The sequence below is a fragment of the Arvicola amphibius genome, chromosome 4 (assembly GCF_903992535.2).
Source record: "Arvicola amphibius chromosome 4, mArvAmp1.2, whole genome shotgun sequence".
Classification (NCBI taxonomy): domain Eukaryota; kingdom Metazoa; phylum Chordata; class Mammalia; order Rodentia; family Cricetidae; genus Arvicola; species Arvicola amphibius.
Genome location: NC_052050.1, coordinates 62,660,493 through 62,683,874, shown reverse-complemented (window position 1 = coordinate 62,683,874; position 23,382 = coordinate 62,660,493). Strand labels below are relative to the sequence as shown.

The following is a 23,382-nucleotide window of genomic DNA, read 5'->3' as shown; positions in this document are numbered from 1 at the left end:
CACCCGCTGTAGTTTTTCTCAGAATCTTATATTCAGGCGCTCATTTCACTTAGACTCGGTGGGGGTAAACTGGAAGCCAGGAAAGGCGATGTTGGACAAAGAGCGGCGCCATAGGGCTATGCTTGCTTGTCAGTGAGGAAGGGAGGGATAGCGTTGTTACGCGATGGCATATTTCCGTTTCCTCTCCGCCAAGGCGTTTTTGGTTGGACAGTCTTGTTGCGGGGAGGGCGGGGGAAGATTGTTTGCTCCCTAGACGCTCCCCGCACAGCAAGGTAAACTGAGGTAAAGCCAGAACGGGGATATTTTTGCTTTTGGTCATTAGGGATGACTGGGACTCAGGCCTTGGGACTGAGGAAGAGTGTGGTGTTAGAGCCTGGAGGCTCAGATGGTCCTCAGGACTGGTGAGGCGAGGTTGAGAGGCTTAGAAGGTGAATTGCTAAGCCGGAGAGGGTGGTGGGGGACCGGCTGGATCGAAGGAGGGAGTGGATGAGAGGGTGGGGGCTCAGAGGGGAGTCTGGAAGATGCTGACTAGGGAGGGGCTGGAGTGAGAGGAACAGGGACAGGGGCAGAGTCGCACCTCAAGTCCTTGAGGCCTGAGGAAAGAAGTTGAGGTGGGGACTGGTCAGACCACACAAGTTTGTGTTTGGGATACAGTGGTGTCTTTGGGAGACCCAGGACTTGGAAGAGGCTGCTGGCCAAGGTTCTGATGCTGACATCATATATAACTTGGCCTTTGTTTCTCCTGCAGCTCCCCAGAGGCTCATCTCTTAGCCTCTGCTCGGACTTAGCCGTCTCTCCATCTGCCACCGCAGCCTGGAGGCGCTTGCCTCCACCCACCCGAATGGTGCTCCTCTTCGTAGGCCTCGGCCCAGGATCCAGGCCCCCTTTGCTCCTTGATTTGGGGCTGTTGCTGCTGGGGTCTCTTGGTGGACTCCCTGTGGTGGGGTGTGAAGAACTTTCGCACAGACAAGGCTTTAGTTATAGGGACCTCGCCAATAGTTTGAATCTCGGCCTCTAACCGAGCGTGAGGCTCGTCCTGTGCCCTCTTTCCCCCTGCCTTTGAGAAGAGAAGCCCTTCTCTTTGACACCCAAAGCCCAGGAAGCCTCAAGCTGGGGCCCTGGTCCCAGCATGTCAGCCCTCTCTTGTGCATAGGGCTCTGCCCTCTTCCAGCCAGCATGGCTGATTTCAAAAAGGCTCCAGGAGGCCGAGAGACTCCCCAGGGGGAACTGCGGCCAGAGGTGGTAGAGGATGAAGTCCCTAGGAGCCCCGTCGCAGAGGAGCCTGGAGGAGGTGGAAGCAGCAGCAGTGAGACCAAGTTGTCCCCTAGAGAGGAGGAAGAACTGGATCCTAGGATACAGGTGAGAAGGCCGAGTGGATGGAGGGCAGAGAAGCCCAGGTTCCAGACTCGCTGAAGAGATGATGTCCGAGGAGCAGGGTCTTAGACTTACTCTCCCACAGTGCACTGGGGTGGGGAAGGAAAACAGGTATGCGCACCAAGCATTGTGGTTTATCCTGACAAGTGCCAACGGAAGTGCTGATGTGGAGCCCGGGCCCTCCTCGGGGTATGCTGGGTGATGGTACACTTCAGGGCATAGGACCTTTGTTCTTCTTTCTGACTGAGCAGAGGGGCTGGGAGCCCAGATGTCTTGCATGTACTGGAGTCAAGAGGGAGTGACTGAGATTGGGGAGCAGTTTTGAGGCTAAGTGAGGGGATCTTTCCATTTTTCTGCCGCCTTCTTGGCAGTGTCTCAGAATCTAGTTGTGTGATCTTTCGGGTATTTGAAAGGCACTATACAAATTTCTATATATATATATTTGAGACGGGGTATTTTAGACCATGGTGGGCTAGAACTCAAGAGAGCCGCCTGCCTCTGCCTCCCAAGTGCTGGGATTAAAAGTGTGACCTTCATGCCCAGCAGAGAGTCTCTTATATTGCAAGGATTTAGACCAGTTGGGATCAGTCCTTGATATACATTCCTGGCTCTTGGAATTGTCGATTTACCAAAAGAATGAGAGAACAGTGTATGGCCATGGAATGTGTCCAGTCTAGTTGGTAAGGCACGGATGGTTGTGTAAGAGACAGCGGGGAAGTGGGTATGAAGTGACCGAGCACCGTGGAGGAGATGGCTCGGTGAAGCTGAGCTTTCTGTAGTGTTTCAGGGTGCTGGCTAAGGAGGACTCTAAGGGAAGTTTCTTGGGAAAATAATGGCCAGCATGTGCTTGTGTTTGGGGTCCAACTATGCCTTTTGGGTAGGTTGCATCTCTGAGGTTCTGTTATTTGGGGTAGTGATTTATCTCCTTCTAGGTAGCCAGAGCATCCTAAAGTTTGAATTCTTGGGCTTGTCTGTCAACAAACCTTAACTGGGTAATGCCAATTACTTGCAAAGAAAGTAAAGCTGGTTTTGGTGTGTGTGTGTGTGTGTGTGTGTGTGTGTGTGTGTGTAGTAAGGCTTCTCTTGGGCTGTTTGTGTGCGTGTAATGAAGAATTTGGTGAGCTAGTCTTTTCTGGCATGAGTCAGTACTTTATTTCTGCTCTACTTTATGGTGCTGAATTGAAAACAGCTCAGCTTCTCATGCTCATTCTAAAGACTTGTCCTCCACTGAGAAAACACACAAAAAAGTCTTGAGCCTCTGCCTCAGCCCCATGATTTGTGATTGTTGAGAAAGTTAACTTTTTTTGAGTTTCAATTTGTCTATAAAGTGGGGGATTTGATTTGTCTGATTTGCACAGCTCCCATTCGCTGTGCACAGAAATCTAGAATTCTTTTTTTTTTTCAAATACTTTTGCTTGTTTCTTTGGTAGCGTTTATAGATCGTTAAGGAGCTCTCTCTGTTCCTCGAGGAGAAGGGCGTATAATGCACTTCTTATACCTTCCTGAAACATCCCCTGCTCTGCTCTGGAGAAGCCTTCTCTCCTGCCTTCTTCCATCTTGCCTCTTGTCCTGTGTGCTTTCCCAGTAATCATGGATGCAAAGGAAGTAGAATGGAGAGGCACACTTGTGCTGCTCTGCCTGAAAGGTAACACCAGAGTCCCTGTGGAAATGTAATCAGGTAGACCAAGACCTGCAGTTCTTACTGTGGCTGCTGGTGCTGATGGGACATTTCTGCCACCACAGTTCTGACAGACACGAGCTCTGGGAGTGTTGGATGCCCTGAGGACGCGTAAGGTCAGCTTTGCCTCCAGGGAGCTTGCAGTGTGACCGGCACCAAAGGGGTTTGTCTCTTCTGCTAAGCCATAGAGCACTTAGTGGAGCGTGGTAGGCTGCACGGGGAGGGAAGGCCCCACATTCCACCCCATTTAATGACACAGGCACAGATAGGTCAGTTCTTCAGCCTGACTTTGTAGATTTTGCCATAGGAAAAAGCAGCCTGGTGGGAGGAATACCACAGTTTTGAGGTGGTGGCACAACATTTTGCCCTTCTGCGTTTGTATTCTCTGGTACCGAGGAGGTGAGTTAGCAAGAGTTTGCTTTAGTGTTGATAGTGCATGCCTGGAAAATGTGCCTCGGCTCTTTCAGGGAGTGTCCGATTTTCGGAATTCTCAACACATTTAATGTGTCTCCATTAACAGATCCATCAAAACCCACTAGGGAGTTTTCAAAAACATTTCATTTACTCTGCCAAACAGGATAAGATGTGAAATTAAAGCACAGCCAGGGCTGAGTCCACTAGGCAAGGGGTGGCCCAGAGGCAGGGCTCTGACCTATTTTGGAATATTTTGAATTTCTTGGAAATGCTATCCTCAGGGTGAGGCTCCCTAATGTGGGGCTGGGTTTCCATGGCTGACAGGCAGGTAGCTCTTGTCTGTCATCTGGTGGGATGTCTGGAAGTAGACTGGAGACTGGTCTGTACCTGCCTGTAGTATCTGTTTACCCCTTCAGAAAAGGTCGTGTCTCCATCAAGGTTTCCATTGGAGTTCCTCAAGTCCTCCAGCTTTTGGAAAGAGGGTTGGTGGATGGAGTGGGAGGATTGGTGGTACTGGGATGGGCCTGGCCCCCTCTGTTTTCCCTGCCTCCTTGGGTGTTTTGTTTTGTTTTGTTTTTTGTGAGATAGTGTTTCATGTAGTTGATGGTCTTGAACTCACTATATAGCTCATGTGACTTTGAACTCTGATCATTTTGCTTCTGCATCCTGAGTGCTGGGGATTATAGGTGTGTGCCACCATGTTCGGCTCTACTTTCTTTTCTATGGATACTTTTTTTAAAAGCTACGTGGACACCCTTGCTTTACTCCCAGTTCTTCAGGGTTACTTTGCAACCTTAGCGTCCTCCTTTTCATCTGTTAGTCATCACCACCTGGCCCTGTTTACTCATCTTCTGCTTGGGCTGTTGGTGGTTTGTGGAAGAGGACCAGGAGCATCCAAGGGTGGAGCAGAAACATTGTAGTCAAGCACCCATGCTTTGACTCAGTGGCCTGGCCTTCTGGGAATGCACCCAAAGTGCCCCAAGAAGGTCATCTTCCTGCTGGCTGCTGGCTTTCTGACAGATGATGCATGCTGACTCAGACCCTGTCCTCCCTGAATTCCATTTTCGCTGAGTGCCAGCAGTTCCTGGTGGAACAGGCCAAATGGAATGTGTTGCTGACTGTCCACAACAGCACTCTGGGTGCTCAGCGGCTACCCACTGTACTTCGCCATGATGCTTCAGTGTGGCTGTTCCTCCTTGCTTACCATGCCTGTCCGTCTGTGGAGGGCTTCTCTTGGTTCCGTGAGTTTTGTGAACACTAGTTAGATCTATCGGCAGGCTTTGTCCTTTTTTTCTTTCTTTTTTTTTCCTTTTCCTTTTCTTTTCTTTTCTTTCTTTCTTTCTTTTTTTTTTTTTTTTTTTTTTTTTGAGACAGGGTTTCTCTGTATAGCCCTGGCTGTCTTGGAACTTATTGGACACATGGGAGCAGTTTCCTGTACTTTTAGTTTTTCAGTGTCTTTTCGAAGTGTGCACTTGGGCTTCTGTTTATGAAATAAGTGAGCTCTTTCATTCCAGTCCAACCCCCTCACTGGGTTGAGGGCCAAGCCAGGCGATTGGTAGCCAGCATCACATCTATGCAGAGGGGGCAAGATGGTGGAGTTGCTGTCTAATGGCTGTCATGGATGAACAGCAGGCAGACTGCATGGACTGGTGGAGGCAGCACCTGGAGCTGAGCACCTGCCCTGTGGAGCCTGTGACTAAGTACCTGGCATTTCCCGATGCAGAGCCCTTGGCACAGCTCAGCACTCTAACGGGTATTCTCAGATTTCCAGGATCTGGGATTGAATGTTTTCTCTTAGGCAAGGGAGAATGATTTGTAACCAGCACCTTTCTTAGCTCTCTGTCCCATCACTGAGAGATCTAGGGTGAGTCCATGCTCTTCTCTCAGACCCAGGGACCAGTGAGACATTCCAACTAGTAGGTCTAGTGATTTTTCTCCTGAGATTCCTCCTTGCCACTACCAGATCATTGCATGGGGGGGCGGGGGGAATGGAGGCTTCTGAGATGACTTAGTGGTTAAGGGCATGTACTGCTCTTACAGGGGCCTGAGTTAAGTTCGTAGCACCCATGTTGGGCAGCCCATAACCAGCTGTAACTCCAGGGGAATTTGATGCCTTGGCCTGTGCAGGCACCTGCACTCACATGCATACCCCTCATCCTATACTCATAATTAGAAAAATGAATAGGTGAGAAGAGTTGTACTGCATTGGATGGGATCTGGTCAAAAAACCTCTTGGAACCCTTCCCTTCCCTGGTCTTTGGTCTTCATTTTGATCATCCAACAAGCCCTTGTGTTTCTGTGTCCTGCATTTCCTTGGGGTCTTTCCCCTCTTCTTCCTCTTGGAACACAGTAAATAGCTTTTACTTCTGTTTCTGTGATCCCTCCAGCTTTCCTTCCATTGCTCGGATTTGTCATCTTACATCTCAGACTGAGTGGCCCCAGGCTCTAGGGACTCACTCTGCCAGTTGGGTCTCTATTTTCCGCTCTTCCTATGGTGCCTGTCTCACTGGTCTTTCTTTGTGCCCCTCAACTTGTCTCCCTGGAGCACTTGCTCTACTTCGCCTTCTTGCTGGGAACAGGGGCTCCAGGCATCTTGCTCCGGCTTTTTCTTGCCCAGGTGGCTGACCCTGCAGTCTCTGGGGTCCCTGTACCCGTCTTCACACAAGTCTACTGCTGCCAAGAACCTTTTGCTCACTGATTGGAGTCACCACCTCTGTGTGTGCTATGTTCTAAATTCTGCCTGCCTCCCTCCCTCCCTCCTTCCCTCCCTCTCTCCCTCCCTCCCTCCCTCCTTTCTTCTTTCCTTCCTTCCTCCGGTGCTCTTAACCTCTGAGCCATCTCTCCAGCTCCACTCATTTTTTTCTCTTTTTTCTACATTCTTTTTAAAGATTTATTTAAGCCGGGCGATGGTGGCGCACGCCTTTAATCCCAGCACTCGGGAGGCAGAGGCAGGCGGATCTCTGTGAGTTCGAGACCAGCCTGGTCTACAAGAGCTAGTTCCAGGACAGGCTCTAAAGCCACAGAGAAACCCTGTCTCGAAAAACCAAAAAAAAAAAAAAAAAAAAGATTTATTTATTTTATGTGTGTGTCTTGTCTGCATATCTGTATGTGGACCATGTTCATGCAGTACCCTTGGAGTCTAGAAGAAGACACTGGATTCCCCTGGAGCTGGAACTGTAGGTGGTTGTGAACTACCATGTTGGTGCTGGGTCCTGAACCCGGTACCTCTACAAGAGCAACATGTAATCTTAAACCCTGAGACATCTCTACAGGCCCTGTGCTCACATTTTTTTTGGGGGGGGGGTGTTTCTCTGTGGCTTTGGAGCCTGTCCTGGAACTAGGTCTTGTAGACTAGGCTGGCCTTGAACTCACAGTGATCCACCTGCCTCTGCCTCCCGAGTGCTGGGATTAAAGGTATGCGCCACCACCGCCCAGCGTGCTCACATTTTTCTAAATATTGAGCAGTAATTATGTAGTAAGCATGTACTAAGTGTGTGACCCTCCTGGCCCAGGAAGGAGAATCCTTTATCTTCTAGAAAACTTCCCCCATCAAGAGGAAGTAGTGTGTTCTGGTGGAGAGTGAGGCTCGCTGCTGCTGCTCTGTGTGTGTGTAGGACTGCATCCCCTGAACTGGGGTTTCCTCATACTTGCCATGGGGTCTGACTACTCAGTTAAGTGGAACTGGGAAGATTACAGGAGACTGTCCTCTGGCCCAGACAGTGTGCCACCGGAACAGTCCCTCCTGCATTTCTTAGCCCTTTTCAAGTGACTCACTCTGCTCCCCAGTCTGCTGGGATTTTCTCTCTGTTTTTCCTCCCTGCCTAGTGTCGTTCACCTGAGGCTCCTCGTGCCTGTTCTAACTCACACCCTTCTTTGGCAGGAGGAGCTGGAACATCTGAACCAGGCTAGCGAGGAGATCAACCAGGTGGAGCTACAGCTGGACGTGAGTGTCTCATTCTCCACACCCTCGGGCTGCTCTCTGGGGATCTCTCTATCTGTGTTTTCCTAGGCTGAGACAGTGATGTATCTGAGAAATGAGATTCTGAGACCTGTATGCCTGCTTTGTATCTTCCCTTCCAGGAGGCCAGGACCACTTATCGGAGGATCCTGCAGGAGTCTGCAAGAAAGCTTAACACTCAGGGCTCTCACTTGGGGAGCTGTATTGAGAAGGCCCGGCCCTACTATGAGGCTCGACGACTGGCTAAGGAGGTATGCCTGTGTTTTTACTACTGTGACAAACACTAAGACCTTGGGGGAGGTAAGGGTTTCGTAAATTTCCAGGTCATAGTCCATCACTGATGGAAGTCAGGGCAACAACCTAAGCAAGAACTGGGACAGAACCACGAGGAACCAGCTTGCTGGCTCACTTGAGGGCTTATACTTAGCTAGCTTTCCTATATAGTCTAGGACCACCTGCTCAGGGAATGTGCCACCCATAGTGGGCTGGACTCTTTTACATCATTTAGCAATCAAGACAATGTCCTATAGACATGCCCACAGGCTGGTCTGATCTGGACAATTCCCCAGCTGAGATTCCCTTTCAGGTGACTCTAGGCTGTGTCTAGTTGACAGAACTAAGCAGGAGGGCAGTTGGACCTACAATCAGGGAGGGCTTCCTGCAGGGTCTGTTTCTGGACTCAGTCTCTATATGGAGTTGAGAATAAGGCACCAGACGTTCTCTGAATAGCCTGTGAGTTGAGGTTCTTAACAGTTATAGGAAATGGGCTCAGTGGGCCAGTGAGACGGCTCAGTGGATAAAGGCGCTTCCTCCCCAGCCTGATGACGTGAGGTCATTCACTGGAATCCACATGGTGAAAGGGGAGAGCTGACTCCTGTGTATTGTCTTTTGACCTCCACATGCATCGTGTGGCATTTGTGCTCTCTCTCTCTCTCCTCTCTCTCTCTCTCTCTCTCTCTCACACACACACACACACACATATAAATACATAAAAAGTAAGAAAATGGTCTCATGGTCAAGAAATGGTTGTGTGGCGGCATTGGGTCTTGTCCAGAAAATTTCGTTCAGTCTTACTAATGGCTTCATTCTTTCTATCCTTCCTTCTCCCTTCTCTGGGCTAAGAAGTATTTTGGTCTTTTTCCCCAGATTTTGGGATATATGCCTATATATAATGACATACCTTGGAGATGACAATCAAACCAAAACAGGGAATTCATGTACATTTCATAAGCATCCTATACATATAACCTGATATACGTAAATATTTTTATTTAAAAATAGTTGTTTTATTTATGCGCACGTGTTTGCGTGTACACACACACACACACAGAGTCTGGCTAGATTTCATGGGGCCACCATGTCCTGGCAGCAGTATCTTCTCCATGTTTCTGCATTTCTTTTTCGAATCTGTAGAGCATTGCTTTGATGGCATCTGTTCTTAGTGTGGTTTGGGAACTGGAGCTGACAGTATAAGTAGGCCCTCCTCTTTGTCTTTCCTTACCCCTTTGAGGGATCTTAAGGGTGACTGAGGTCCTTCAGGACTCTCCATCCTGATGGCCCTCTCCGCACAGGCCCAGCAGGAGACACAGAAGGCAGCATTGCGCTATGAGCGGGCTGTGAGCATGCACAATGCCGCCCGGGAGATGGTCTTTGTGGCTGAGCAGGGTGTCATGGCTGACAAAAATCGACTGGACCCTACCTGGCAGGAGATGCTCAACCATGCTACCTGTAAGGTAAGGGGCTGCTCCGTTTTACATTGCTTCGTCTCACCCCCTCACCCCTTCTGCTCTCTCTCCCCCTCCAGCCTTCTCTTAGCTCTGGTTTCATTTAGGGCGGAATCTGTCCTACCGCTGCCCTGCTTGCCCTCCAGAGCTTCCATTCTAACATTTCCCTCTTAGGAGGCCTCCTCTACTCTCCTCTGTCCTCTGGGTGGGGCTGACCCACGAGCTGCTTCCAGGCAGTGGCTTTGGATTCAGTACCTGCGTGTTAGGTTCAGCCGTGTAACTCCCTGTTCCTGTTTCCAGGAAGTTTCCCTTCACTGTCTTGCACTCTGCCAGTGTATCTTTCTGTGCCATTTCCAGGCTCCTAAAAGTAGACTGGGAAAGGGGGCACCCTGGCATGGGCTCACTGTGCCTCCTCCAGCTTGTCCGTGGCATGTGTCAGCTCCTGGGTAGTGACTGTGTCTTTCAGTTTTGGATGCCTAGAGAAGACACTTTATCTCTTGTGAGCTTCATGAATGGGTGTAGGTGTGTTGGGTAACCATAAGGAGGGGGGCATCCACGAGCTTGTCTGGTTCTCTACTTCTCCTGGAAATCTCCTGGTTCCATGCTGTTCTGGACTATACACAGATAGGGAGCGTGTGGAAACCAGGAGAAGCCAGCAAGCCTTTCCATAGGCAGTGCCCCCTGTCCTGTACTCTAGCCACTGGCACTGAGGGGCCCGCAGGATGATTTGGCTGCTCAATTGCAGTGTGCTTGAGGGTGTTCAGCCACACTTAGGGAATGAGCTGGCTGTAAACACCCTTCCATGGTATCAGCAAAGCTGAGTGGCATGTCATACAGGCCATGACAGGCAAGACTGTGGGGAAGAGGTGTTTACAGAGGCAAGTGCTTGAGATCTGTGTCCGAAAGAGATGGTAAGAAGCTCTTGCTGTCCCCAATCCCGGTCCGTCTCACTTTGTAGACAGTGTATGTGTGTGTGTGTGGGGGGGGGGGGGCTTTGTGTACATCCCTTTTCAGGTTCCCCCAGGCAGTGTGCATAGTGGCAGCCTAGGGCTGATGAGGGGCATGTATGTATGCCAGCTCATTGATGTGTGTCCTCCTCCCTCTCCGGGCCAGGTGAATGAGGCAGAGGAAGAGCGGCTTCGAGGTGAACGGGAGCATCAGCGTGTGACTCGGCTGTGCCAGCAGGCTGAGGCTCGGGTCCAGGCCCTGCAGAAGACCCTCCGGCGAGCCATTGGCAAGAGCCGCCCCTACTTCGAGCTCAAGGCCCAGTTCAGTCAAATCCTGGAGGTAGCTAAGCTTGAAGGATGGGCCGGTAGAGGAAGTGCTGGTGTCCTTCTTTGGTCAGTGCTGGGGACTGATGCGGGTAAAACCTTGCCAGATCAGCCAAGTGCTCTAGCAAGTGCTCAAGGACCCTGCAGGAGTGGGAGGCCCGAGTGAGCGGTTTGAGCTGGTAGAGAACATTGATCAAGAAGCAAAGGTAACTGAGGAAAGTGAGAATTGGTGGAAGCTGGGAATGGGGGCAAACCAGCCAGATGCAGAGGAAGAATGGAGAGAAAGGGAGGAGGAGGAGCCAATGGGAGGAAGGCTGGGTGGGGCTCAGGTGAGGAGGGACATTCAGAGGGTGTAGCAGGGCTGGAAAAAGCATTGCAATTCAGTATTGCCGAGGATATCTAGGGGCTTTGGGGAAGGAGGCTGACCTTAGGGAAGAGTGCTGAGTGGGTTCAGAAGACATCTTATGGGTTACCTGTCTCCCCCTGCAGGAGCACAAGGCCAAGGTGACAGAACTGGAGCAGCAGGTGGCACAGGCCAAGACCCGCTACTCAGTGGCTCTGCGTAACTTGGAGCAGATCAGCGAACAGATTCATGCCCGGCGCCGGGGCTTGCCTCCTCACTCCTTGGGTCCACGACGATCCTCCCCTGTGGGGGCTGAAGCTGGTCCTGAGGGCATTGAGGATGGGGACAGTGGGATTGAAGGGGCAGAGGGCGGGGGCCTGGAAGAGGGCAGTAGCCTTGGGCCTGGTCCAGGCCCAGATACGGACACACTGAGCCTGTTGAGCCTGCGCACCGTGGCCTCTGACCTGCAGAAGTGTGACTCAGTGGAGCACCTGCGTGGCCTCTCAGACCATGCCAGTCTAGATGGCCAGGAGCTGGGACCCCAGAGTCGGGGACGCCGCGGAAGTGATGGTGGAGTCCGAGGGGGCCGGCACCAGCGCAGCGTCAGCCTGTAGCTTTGTGCGGTGTGCTGGCTTGACTTCAATATGGGCAATCAGGGCCCCGCAGGCCTTTTTCTCCTCGAGCCCTGTCTGCCCCAGGTCTGGTCTGCAGCTTTCCCTGGGCAAGGTCAGCTGTGTCTCAGTCCTGTGTCCCTAGCTTTCTCACTGTTCCTTCTCAGGAGGCAGCTCTCTCTTTGCCTTACCCACCCAGAAGGCTTGCGCTCTGGCCCTGTCTCCTCTTCCCCTCCTGGCACTTGAGTCTCTCATGCTCTCTGATGTCCTCTTCCGACCTGACTTCTTTCTGTCTGACTTTTCCCCTCAGGGAACTTGGTCAAGAAAAGACGCAGGAAGGTCATGTGAGAACACGTGTCCTAGCCCAAGTGGTTGGACAGGCCCTCACCTGTTGCTTCCTGGCATCGTCTTCCCAGAAGGCAGCTCCCCAGGGTGCCCTAGATATGCTGCTGAGTCCCGGCAGCCTGTGCTCTTGTCCTTCTGTCCTAGCCTGCCTGTGAGCAATGTGTAAACTGTCCGTGTGCCTCTGGAAGACACTACCTTCTGTCAGTGCACCCCTTGTGACCTTCGCTGCTGTGCTGTGTGTCAGGTGGAGGAGCCCAACCTTGTTACCAACGTGGCGATTAGGACCAACTCAAATGGCCCATGTCTGTGTGGTTTGTCTCCAGCTGGGCTGGGCCCTTCTCATTGCCAAGGTGCTAGTAGGTCCCTGATGGGGTCTATGCTGGAGGGTAGCGATGTGAGATTCTCAAGGCTGAGACCTTGCCATCCCCACCTGCCTCCTCGTGTGTGGCTCTGGGCTTGCTTTTTTTGGGGGGGGGGTAGAGGTTGAACTGGAGCTTGGCACCCTCCTACAGGGTGGCATTAGGGAATTTGGTGCTCAAAATTGTTCTCTATCACTCTTCCTCACGCCAGATAGTACCTACTCCAGGAACCTTTGGTGAGCGCTTTAAGCACAGATGCAAAGCCTCCCGTGTGTGGGAGGAGTTGACCTGAAGTGTGGGGTCCCAGCCTCAAAGAGCAGCTCTGGACGCTGGTGCTCCTGGGTCGTGTGAAGGGAAACCACACCAGATCTGGGTGCCTTGGAAGAGCTGACCTCCTGCTCCATCAGGAGGATGGGGAGGGGGCTTGCCCAGGGCTGGGGGAAGAGCACCCACATCTCACATGGGAGCTCCCAATTTTCAGGTTTGAGGATGGTCACGATGAGAACCGTGGGGTTTGAGGTGGCTGTTCAGGAAGAAGAGAAATGAGGACACGCGTGTGCGAGTGCATGTGCTGGTGTGTGTGGGAAAGGGTCAGTCCTGGTTATTTAATAAAATAGTTTATGTAACAGCCGTGAGTACTGTCTGGTCACACACAGGCTATGTGGACAAGGCTGGGGAACCAGTGCCCAGAAGACTGTGTGTGTAACGAGTGCTGGGGTGGGCTTGCTGCAGAGGACCTACAGGGTTGGAGTGACCATTGTTGGGACTAAGACTCCAGAGTGCTGGCACGGCACATAGTGTCCTGGGTGTGTCCGCACATAAGGAAGGGGAGGGATCAAATTAGGAATCTGCAATATCATGACATATTCACATAGGTAGTGACTCCTGACTTGGAGCATGTCTGACGTGTTCACATAGGTAGTGAATCCTGACTTGGAGCATGTCTGGTTATAGGTAGGAGAGGTCTGAATGTATTTAGACAAGAATGGGAGAGACCTGTGAAAAATCCAGTAAATCGGGTCCACAAGGAGCCTTGGAGGTGAAGATTGGACTGGAGCTGAGCCTTGCCGCTTTCCAGTGCCTTCTAAACAGATGTGACCCGCATCTGTAATCCTATCATTCAGGAGAAGGAAGGATGATCAGAAGTTCGAAGTCACCTTCAGCTACATAGAGTTTGAGGCTAGCCTGTGCCACATGAGACCCTGTCTCAAAAACAAAGCCATGATCAAAAGACTCTGGTCTCATTATAGCTGGGGCATGCTGCTGGCCTTTAGAGCTGAATTGAGGTAATGGGTCAGCCCAGGAGGGGCTTTAGGTAGCAGGGAAGGGCAGGGTGGAGGCCCAAGGTCAGAGGTACAAGCAGAGTAGTGATCCTGTGGGCATTGGCTCCCCAGGGCCATCGGGAGCCAGTACAACAGCATTCACTATTGACAGGCACCGTCCAGGTCTTCCTTTGAGGCCACCTTCCCCGATCTGTCAGGAGTTCTGTGAGTTTGTGGCTTACATCCTTGGTTGGATAGACTTAAAAATTAGTTGTCTGCAGTCAAGATGTGGAATGGGTCATTCTGCTGGATATAGTGAGGTAGTTACTATAGTTAGGTTTAGTGGAGTATTTTATGTTAAAAAAAAAAAAACCACCTAAAATGACTTTTGGCAAACTTAGTATAATATAGTTCTCAGGAGTGAGCTTCTGAGGTGGTGCTGGCCGGTCTCTGGGAGCAGGCAGAGTCCTTAAACTCCTGGTGCAGTGGAGCCTCAGGATGCTTGGGCTGCTTTCATGTGCTTTGTCCTATCTGCCAGATAAGGTGAGTGAACAGAAGCTAGGAAGGTCAGAAAATGTCATGAAAAGACCAGTCTCTCTGGAGGTGCTCCCCAACAGCAAACCCCCACCTTGCTAACAAGGGTGCTTTTTACGTAACCAGCATCTCTGACCACACACATTTGCGATGACTCATTCTCATGTCCACACTGTCATTCCACATGCCACCTGGGATGAGTTCTAGAGGGTGTCATTCCTGTTGAGGGGCTGGAGCTTCAGGCTCCCCTATGCTCCGCACACACCTTGTACCCGGAAATCTGTAAAGGTGTTTTTGCTGTTTGTCCCCCTTGCAACCCAAACCTACAGCAGTCGACTCGGTTAGGAGATCAGGATTGAGCGGTACAAAGCCCCAGAGTCAAGTCTTCAGTCTTTTGGGGAGAGCTTACAGTTTTATCACAGCACAGCTGTGTGTAGCCTGGATGCTACAGTGACTCTTGTTGATTCTCTGCAGCTTCAGATCTTAAACCCGGGCCCCTGCCCTTGTGCACGACGAGGAAATGTTTACAGAGATTGCATTTTCTTCTCTTGTGTGTACTCGACAGCTTGACGACTGTGACTTGGAGCAGGAGGGTGCTTCTCTGGCTGTCACTCATGCTCTATCTGCAGCAAGCAGAAGCCAGCTGAAATCGGCAATTCCCTGGCATCCCGAACGTGACTCTGCCCCGATGGTCTGTGCACACGTGGACGAGTCACTCTGCTCCCAGTCCCTGTCCCTGTGTGCTTGGAGGGGGCTGGATTAGATAGCAAACCTCAGGTAGTTGAAGGCACTGAAGTGGCAGTGAAGACTGTCCTGTGGGGTGTTTGGTGCATGATGTAAGATAATGTGGTCATACAGAGTATGGGGTGGAGGCGGGGCAAACTGGGAACATGGGGAAAGTCCAGTGGTGGTGGAGTAGTAGTCGCTGCTGCTGAAGATTCTGCTTTCTGTGTGAGGCGATGCCTGCTGGTATTGGGTGTCTCCTCTGGGGTAGACAGGTGTGCTCATCACACAGTATGAAAACAAACAGTTGATATGTTGATGTATAACGTGGAGGAAGGGGTCATCAAGAAGAGTTTCTTTTCTAAGTAGGAGAGACCACTCAAGACCTAGGATGCAGTGAAGGAGCAGGGCCCTGGAGTTGACGGAAGGGAGACTCACCTGCTGCCTCATTGTGAATGCTCTGTCTAGGTCACATTTCATCCATAAAGCATGAAAAACATCCAAACTGCATATTGCTCCTAGAAAGATTAACTTCTGGCTACTTAGATTAAAAATATAGTTATGAGAAAAATAGTTTTTCAGGCATTTGGACATTCTTTTTTTATAGTCCTGGGGACTGAACCTACTGAATTCGGGATCTGCTACTGAGCTCCACTCCACTCCCCACCACTGATGTCTACCCCATGCCCCATCATTGAGCTACACCCTCATTCTGCCTAAGCCTTTATGTTAGTAAAATACTAGGAATTCAGATTACAAAAGTAACATCTGCTTATAAAAAAATCCAAACAGGACAAAATGAAGTTGAGTGAAGGATTGGTGAGTCTCCTCTCACCCATCTGTCATTCTCACGAAAAACCACACCTTTTCAGGGCTTATTAGGGTCCCATCTTTCCGAATCTTTTTTTCTGTCCAGATGCAACACTCACCTGGACTTGGCTCACATCACACTGTGTTGTAACCTGTAGGTGCACTTCTTGTGTCTTTGACATCTTTGCATGTTGGCGGGACAGTAGTCTATCCTGAGCCATCCCTTTAAGGCTGAGTGTGGGATCTCAGCACAGAAGCTGAAGCAGGAGGATCAGAGTTCAAGATCAGCTTGGGCTACATAGTGAGAGGTCTGCCTGAGCTGCAGGAGAACTTGTCTTAACAAATTAAAGCCAGGGGCTGGACAGATGGCTCAGCAGCTAAGAGCACTGCGAGTGTGCGTGTGTGCGTGCGTGCGTGTGTGCGTGCGTGTGTGCGTGTGTGTGTGTGTGTGTGTGCGCGTGCGTGTGTATGTGTGTATTGGGGGCCAAGGAAGCAGCATACACACTACAGCCTGTGCGGGCATCAGAGGGCAATCTGTGGGAGTGGGCTGTCTCCTACCACGTGGATCCAGTACAGAACACAGGTCTCCAGTGTTTGGCGGCAAGTGTCTTAACAGCTGAGCCATCTTGCTGGCCCTCCTGGTAGGATGCTAACATACCTATACGCATCTACAGTCTCAGTCATCCCGATAAATTTACAGGTGGGACCCCCTTTGCTCCCAGAAGTCATTTATCAGCCCATGTCATGTGGAGCTGGATAGATGGTTACATTGCTTATCCCTCCCCACCCCCTCAGGTGCACAGTGCATCCTAAAATGGACTCAAAAGCTACTTACCCTTGCAGGGCAAGGCACAACCTGAAAAAAGTTTTACACTGCATGGAGTGACTTAGAGCAGGACACAGCCTGAGGTTAACACAGAATAGTTTTTGTGAGACTGTCTGGGAGTGGTGAGACCTGCCTGACCCGAGGTCGTATGTATTCTGGCCTTAAGTTAACTGTTCTTTAGCCTTTTTACTTGCAAGTACTTTCATATAAGAGAAATATTAACTCCATGCCTTCAAATTCGCAGTAAATGCTAATTGTGCTGCTGTCTTAGGAGGCTTCAACCAGGTTCTAGAGTGAAGGGCTCTTTCTTTTACTTCCCCATATCTTTATAAATGTCCCCATATTTCTATCCTGTCTTAGACAGGGTTACTGTTGTTGCAATGAAACACCATGACCAAAGATACTTGGGGAAGGAAGGCTTCATTCAGTCTATGCTTCCACATCACAGGACATCATCAGAGGAAGTCAGGACAGCAGCTCAAACGGGGGGGGGGGGGGGGGGGGCGGCTCGAGACTCTAGCTGAGGTAAATGCCATGGAGCAGCAATGCTTACTGACTTGTAACTCATGTCTTGCTTGGCCTGCATTCTTAGAGAACCCGGGATCACCAGCCCAGGGATGGCCCCATCCACAATGGGCTGGCCCATCCCTGCTCAATTGCTAATTAAGTAAAGGCCCTACAGCTCCATCTTATTGAGGCATTTTCTTAATTGAGCTTCCCTCCTCTCAGGGGATTATAGCTTGTGTCAAATCGACATAAAACTATCCTAAAAGTTAGCTTATCTAAATTTTATTTTTATGTCTATGTTTCTGTGTGTGCCTGAGAAGGGCCAGAAGAGGGCACCAGATTCCCTGGAACTGAAGTTCCGGATAATTGTGAGCTGTCCTGTGTGGGTGCTGGGAACCGAACTCACATCTCCTGGAAGAGCAGCACACTCAATTGCGGAACCACCTCTTTAGCCCCACGTTTGTCTTTTTTAATTGACATAGGAGTTTGGGTGGCAGAGCCAAGCTTGTTGAGGCTGTCAGGCTCAGGCTTGACTGAACTCTTAAAAACAAACATCGAACTCTGAAACAATCTAAGAAAATACAAAGTATGCGCAGCATCAGAGAGGAAGTGACCCCCAAGATACATGTGTGATTGGCTGGGAGAAGTGGGAAACGGTTCCTAAGGGAAATGCCCAGTGTTTTGTAGCATAAATGTTGGCAGAGGCGCCAGTATTGTACACAACCACACTGGCTTTATTACCCTCGCTTATCTTGACTTGCCTTAGGTTCCTAGGTGTGGGGCTGTTCCTGGGGCTCTCTGAATTCTTCAGCTGCTGACAGATAAGAGCTTTATGGACCTGGTGTCAGGGAAATTACCAATAAATGGAGTTTTAGACAGGCCTCACCCTCCGTTGGCTCCAGTGCAGGTTGTTATCTAACACTGTAACAGGAAGCCAGACCCCATGAGGGAATAGAGTACACAGTAGAGAGAAGGCATGTGGGAGAGCAGTCACATTCCTGGAACATCTTTAAATTTTTCCCTGGAGGGGCTGGAGAGATGGCTCAGCGGTTAAGAGCACTGCCTGCTCTTCCAGAGGGCCTGAGTTCATTTCCCAGCAACCACCTGGCGGCTCACAGTCAACTGTAGTAAGATCTGGTGCCCTCTTCTGGCCTGCAGGCATACATGCAGACAGAACACTGTATACGTAAGGAATAAATAAATCTTAAAAAAAAAAATGCTGCTGGCTGTTCTTCCTGAGACATGAGTTCGATTCCCAGCACCTACATGGCATTTCACAGCTGTCTGAAACTCCAGTTCCAGGGGATCTGATACTTTCACACCAATGCACATAAAGTTAAATCGTTAAAAAAGAAATACGAGGTCTTGTTTATACTCTTAGGGCTTTTATAAAAAAGATTGCTCGGGGCTGGAGAGATGGCTCAGAGGTTAAGAGCATTGCCTGCTCTTCCAAAGGTCCTGAGTTCGATTCCCAGCAACCACATGGTGGCTCACAACCATCTGTAATGGGGTCTGGTGCCTTCTTCTGGCGTGCAGGCATACACACAGACAGAATATTGTATACATAATAAATAAATAAATATTTAAAAAAAAATAAAAAAGATTGCTCAAATTAAAAAAAAATATTTTCTGGAAAGAACTCTATTAGGAAGAGGACTGGGAGAATGAGCCTGAGGATTTGCCTGTGAATTCCACAAATCACATGCCTGGAACTCAGCGGACTCGAAACATGCCATTTGGTAGTCAAAATGCAGATGCTCAGCATGGAGCTTTTATGTCTCATGGGATTTTTCTCTTATTATTTTATGTGTCTTTTGTCTGCGTATGTGAGCAGTGCTTGTGAGACCAAGCCAGAAGAAGGTGTTGGAGCCCCTGGAACTGGAGTTACAGACAGTTGTTCCCATGCAGGTGATGGGAGCTAAACCTAGATCCTCTGCAAAGAAAGGCAGCCAGTGCTCTTAACTGATGAGATACCTTTCCACTCATTTTTTTGTTTAATTAAGAAAGAGATGTGTGTATGTGTGTAGGTGTATGTGTGTGTCTGTGTTGCGTATTTGTACGTGATATGGGCGCTTTCGGAGGCCAGAAGAAGGAATTAGATGTCCTGGTGCTGGAGTAGAGGGAGTTGTGAGGTATCTGAAGACCCAAGCAGGGTCCTCTGTAAGAACAGGAAATACTCTTAACAACTGAACCGTTTCTCTAGTCACTTACTGATTGTTTTAATGGAATGTGTTGGGTGTCTCCACAGTTCTGTTTAGGTGACTGCAGGGTGGGGTAACTGCTGCCGCGCTTCATGCAGAACACACTAAGATTATTGGTACACCAGCACGCAGACATATACATGCACATATTTTGAAATTTTGGAAATTTAGTTGTGTTGTCAAATTTGGTGAAAAAAAAAAAGAGTCTCCCATCTTACCGTGTTGGGTTGGCATTATAGAGAATTTAACAGCTGTATTGGTCTAGACACATTAAACTTACCACCCCCCTTGTACAGAGCTAACTCAAGGCACTAAATGTGTAAGTTCTTATCTCTGTGGGTTTGACTACAGGAGCTAACATTCCACTCTCTAAGTAATGAAGAAAACATTGTTGCTTTCCTGAAGACTCTCAGGCTGTGAGACCTCTGTGCTGCGTGGGATGTGCCTTTTCAGGTTTGAACATCTAATGCCCACACTGCAGTGAACACAGGGAAAGGCCTATTTACCTCCCAAATCTTAAACATGGTTCAGAGCCTGCAGCCTAGAGAAGGAATTAAAATTTCCCTGAGAATCTCATGGGAGAAGGAAAAGGCTGAAGCCTGGTCTAGCCAGAGGGAGAGCTTGTCTTCTGTGCACGATTCCACACACTTCTGAGGACTTGTCAGACCACCTTGCAGGAGACTGGAGCTGAGATGGGCAGGACCATACCATGATCAGGACTTGGTAGCAATGCAGACCTCTGGCCATCTAAACATAGCCTCATGTTAGGACACCAAAGATGAACTGGGCGGGGGGATGGGGTTGCTGAATTTTCCTTGAATAAATGCCTGTTCATCTTCACAATGTACAAGTTCTGAGGTGACTTTTTGGCTGTTGCTGACTCAGCGGACCCCTGGGAAGTGTGTGTGCAGACTTCTGACATGGCCGCCGCACACACATGGAGCCCACCTTTGCAAACGGGGTTTTATTGACCATGGAGCACTTGTGCCAGATACTTCAAATTCCTTTCATCCCTGTGAGTGTTTTTGAGGACGTTTGAACCACAAGATAATCTTGGAAAAGCCTTCTGTGACAGTCCACTCATGCTCTACATAAGCCAGATGGACATATTTGAAATAAGAAAAAAAATACTTGAATTGGGTTGGAATTGTGCACCTGAAGCCAGGCTGAACTCTGGACATACCAGCGGCTTTCTGCTTCTGGATCTAAGTGACAGTCTACAAAAATCATATAGGAATACTGGCTCTCTACTGCCTATGTCACCAATATCACATGTTGGAAATTTACATGTAGTTCCTAAAATAGCACCATAGTCCAGAGGAAGTTATTCCAGTGCTTCAGAAGGCACGGGAAGCCTGGGGAGCAGGTACAGGAGATTCCCTTCGTGCTTTCTGCCCTCATTGGTTCTTCTGCTTATTTTCCCTTCAGACCTGCTACTCCTCCACAATTCTCCATTCTAGCCATTGATTATGACAAACCAAATAAAACAAAAACGCAACATTTGTGGTTCCCAAAGAAAATAAAATTGTTGAACTGTCGTAAAGTTTCTAATTTATTTTCTTTCCCTCCTTCCTCTTCCTTCCTTTTTCTTGGTTTTCTCTTTCCTTCCTTTCTTTCTTCCTTCTCTTTCCCTTACCTTCCTCCTTCCTTCATTTTATTTATTTATTTTTGAGATAGAGTTTCTCTGTATAACAGCTCTGGCTGCCCTGAAACTTTCTCTGTAGATCAGGCTGTCTAGAACTCAGATCCTCCTGCCTCTGCCTTCTCAGTGCTGGGATCAAAGGCCACCACACCTAGCTTTGGTTCTCTCTCTCTCTCTCTCTCTCTCTCTCTCTCTCTCTCTCTCTCTCTTTCTCTCTCTCTCTCGTCACAGCACATGTGCAGTGGTCAGATTGCTTGCTGCTGTGTTGTGTACTCCAGGCGATCTGACCTGCAAGCTCCTGGGAGCTTCTCCTGCCTCTGCCTCCCACCTTGTCCTAGGCATTCTGGGATTACAGCTGCATGGCACACATCCAGCTTTGTATGTGGGTTCTTAGGAATAAACTCAGGTTGTCAGGCCTGCATGACTAGCATTTTTACCCCCTAAGCTATTTCTCAGGCCCTTTTTCCTGCTTTTCTCATGCAGACCAGCCTGCCTCAGATTCATTATTGGGAGAGGCCTTGAACTCCTGACCCTCTGACATCTACTTTCCAGTGCTGAGATCCCCAGCATTCCAGCTCCCGGCCTTTCCTTCTCCTCCTCTTCCTCCGCTTCTTCTCTCACAGAATTTCTATGTAGCCCAGGGCTAGACTCAATTTTGCAAACCTCCTACTGCTGCTACCGAGAGATGGAATTACAGGCATGGGCCACCATACTCAGACTTGAATGTCTTTTTTTTCCAGTAATTTGCTTATCTTATTTATTGTGTGTGTATTTGTGTGGGTGTGTACTTGAATACTACAGTACATGTGTGGTGGTTAATGGATACCTTACAAGAGTCTATCCTCTCCTTCTGCCGTTTGGGAGCTAGGGTTTGACCCCAGGTCATCAGAATTGGCAGCAAGCACCTTTATCTGCTAAGCTATCTTGAGGGCCAGTTCTTATTTTTTATATTCTCCTCTCATGTATTACATCCAGTCTGCAATTTCCCCTCCTTCTCCTCCCCCTAATCTCTCCCCCTACTGCTCCTCTCCTCTAAATCCACCCTCCCCTCATCTCCCCTCAGAAAAAAGAGCAGGCCTCCCAGGATCATCAACCAAATACAGCATAATATGCTAGTATAAGACCAGGCACATATCTATCATATCAAGGTTGAATAAGGCAATATAATAGGAGAAAAAGTGTCCCATAAGTAGACAAAAAGTCAGCAACTGCCCCCAGTCCCGCTGTTAGGAATCCACAAGAACACTAAGCTACTCAGCCATAACATACATGCAGAGGACCTAGGTAAGACCCCTACAGTTTCCCTGAACTCTGAAAGTCCTATGAGTTCCAGTTGATGTGGGATTCCCCTCTGTATACTGAATATGTTTTATTGCCATTATTAAAGAAGTTGCTTTGGCCTATGGTAGGGCAGAATATAGTAAGGCAGGAGGAAATCCAAGCAGAGATAGAGGAGGAAAGAAGGCAGAGTCAGAGAGACACCATGTAGCTGCCCAATAAGCGAGAGGTAACAAACACATTTCCTGCTTCATGGGAAAGTCTGCCAGTTACTATGGGCCAATAGGCTGAAGATGGATGTCAAAACGTTACAGAAGATGGCTGGTTCAGGCTCGGTGTCCTCCATTACTAGGCGTCTTTGCTAGGGTCACTCTTGTAGATACCTTGCAGTTTCCCTTACACTAGGTTTCCACCTTGCCCCTGAGATGCCCCCTATTCCATTCGTTTCTCCCAGTATTTACTCCCCCCTACTACTTGATCCTCCCGTTCCCACCCTCACCCATCCCTAGTCCACCCACAAAATCTAATCTATGTCCCCTTTCCAGGGAGATCCTCGCACCTGCCCTTAAGCCAGGTGGATCTGAGTTTGAGATCAGTCTGGTCTGCAGAGAAAGTTCCAGGACAGCCAGGACTATTAAAGAGAAACCCTGACTTGGTATGGGGGGCAAGGGAGAATGTCTATTTGAGGGCCAATTCTAAACTTCTTTTAAAGAAGACACAAGTCAAAACAGCAGTGCCACCTGCCACACCACTGAGGCTCTAGGAAGGCAGTGTATTATTTGGAGACAGACCAGGCTCATCCACCTGCCTTTGATGTGGTGCCAACGTGGCCTCCCAGACTGGGTGGCACAGGGGGGACAAGAGGAGGAGGGGGGCTCACCCTCTGCCTCTCCTTGCTCCTCCCTAGCTCCCACCTCCACCCCACCTCCCTCTATGAAGTCTTCTTCCTTCTTTCCACCTTCCAGGGAACCTCTGTGGCATGCCGAAGGGGGAAGTGCCCTCCGTTTGCTTCCTTCTGGAGTTTCTGATGCTTTGACCCTGGGCTCTGGTGCAAATGCTGTTGTTGCCTGTCCACGAGTTCCGGCTTTGGAGGGTGGGTCTAGGTTGGGCTCCTCAGCAGTGGAGCACACACTTCCGGGGAAGGAGAGCTGAGCCTTTAGGGGCTTCTCAGCATGTTGTTTAGCCTCGTGTGAGGAGAGCAAGCTCTTCCTCTGACTTTGACTGGGCCCTACATGAGGAGATGGCCCTGAACAGAACCGTGAGAGGACACAGGACTTCCTCCTGGGCTCGGCTCACAAATCTCATTCGTTAGGTATATGGGGCCAATGGCAAATTGTTTCCTGGACTATTTCATAAACGAGTGGGGTGAGGCACATCTCATTTTCCCCCAGGTAGGTATAACTCACCATTTTAACAGATTAGGAAGGCGTGACTCACAGAGAAGGGAGCACACAGCTCATAAGCTTCCACTGGAGTCCAACAAGCCCCAGCTCTTTGCACATCATCTTAACTGCTTGTGGAA

General features: G+C 49.6%; 1 protein-coding gene across 2 annotated transcripts; it reads left to right on the top strand.

Moving 5' to 3' along the window:
• The first annotated feature begins 192 nt into the window (after positions 1–192).
• Positions 193–12,705, top strand: Sh3bp5l (SH3 binding domain protein 5 like). Of its 2 annotated transcripts, none has more exons than XM_038326893.1 (7): positions 193–282; positions 749–1,359; positions 7,347–7,409; positions 7,547–7,675; positions 8,996–9,157; positions 10,262–10,435; positions 10,909–12,705. In XM_038326893.1, exons 2-7 carry the CDS (start codon positions 1,177–1,179, stop codon positions 11,374–11,376), a joined length of 1,179 nt encoding a protein of 392 aa, XP_038182821.1. In that variant the 5' UTR covers positions 193–282; positions 749–1,176; the 3' UTR covers positions 11,377–12,705. The 2 variants fall into 2 exon arrangements, with proteins under 2 accessions (XP_038182821.1, XP_038182822.1); XM_038326894.1 differs by having other exon boundaries at positions 196–272.
• The last annotated feature ends 10,677 nt before the right edge of the window (positions 12,706–23,382 follow it).

Excerpts from the sequence above, each read along its gene's own strand:
- Sh3bp5l (XM_038326893.1), top strand. The coding sequence starts at position 1,177 with ATGGCTGATTTCAAAAAGGCTCCAGGAGGCCGAGAGACTCCCCAGGGG. Across the intron at positions 1,360-7,346 it reads AACTGGATCCTAGGATACAG|GAGGAGCTGGAACATCTGAA; the intron begins GTGAGAAGGCCG and ends CTTCTTTGGCAG. Across the intron at positions 7,676-8,995 it reads CTCGACGACTGGCTAAGGAG|GCCCAGCAGGAGACACAGAA; the intron begins GTATGCCTGTGT and ends CTCTCCGCACAG.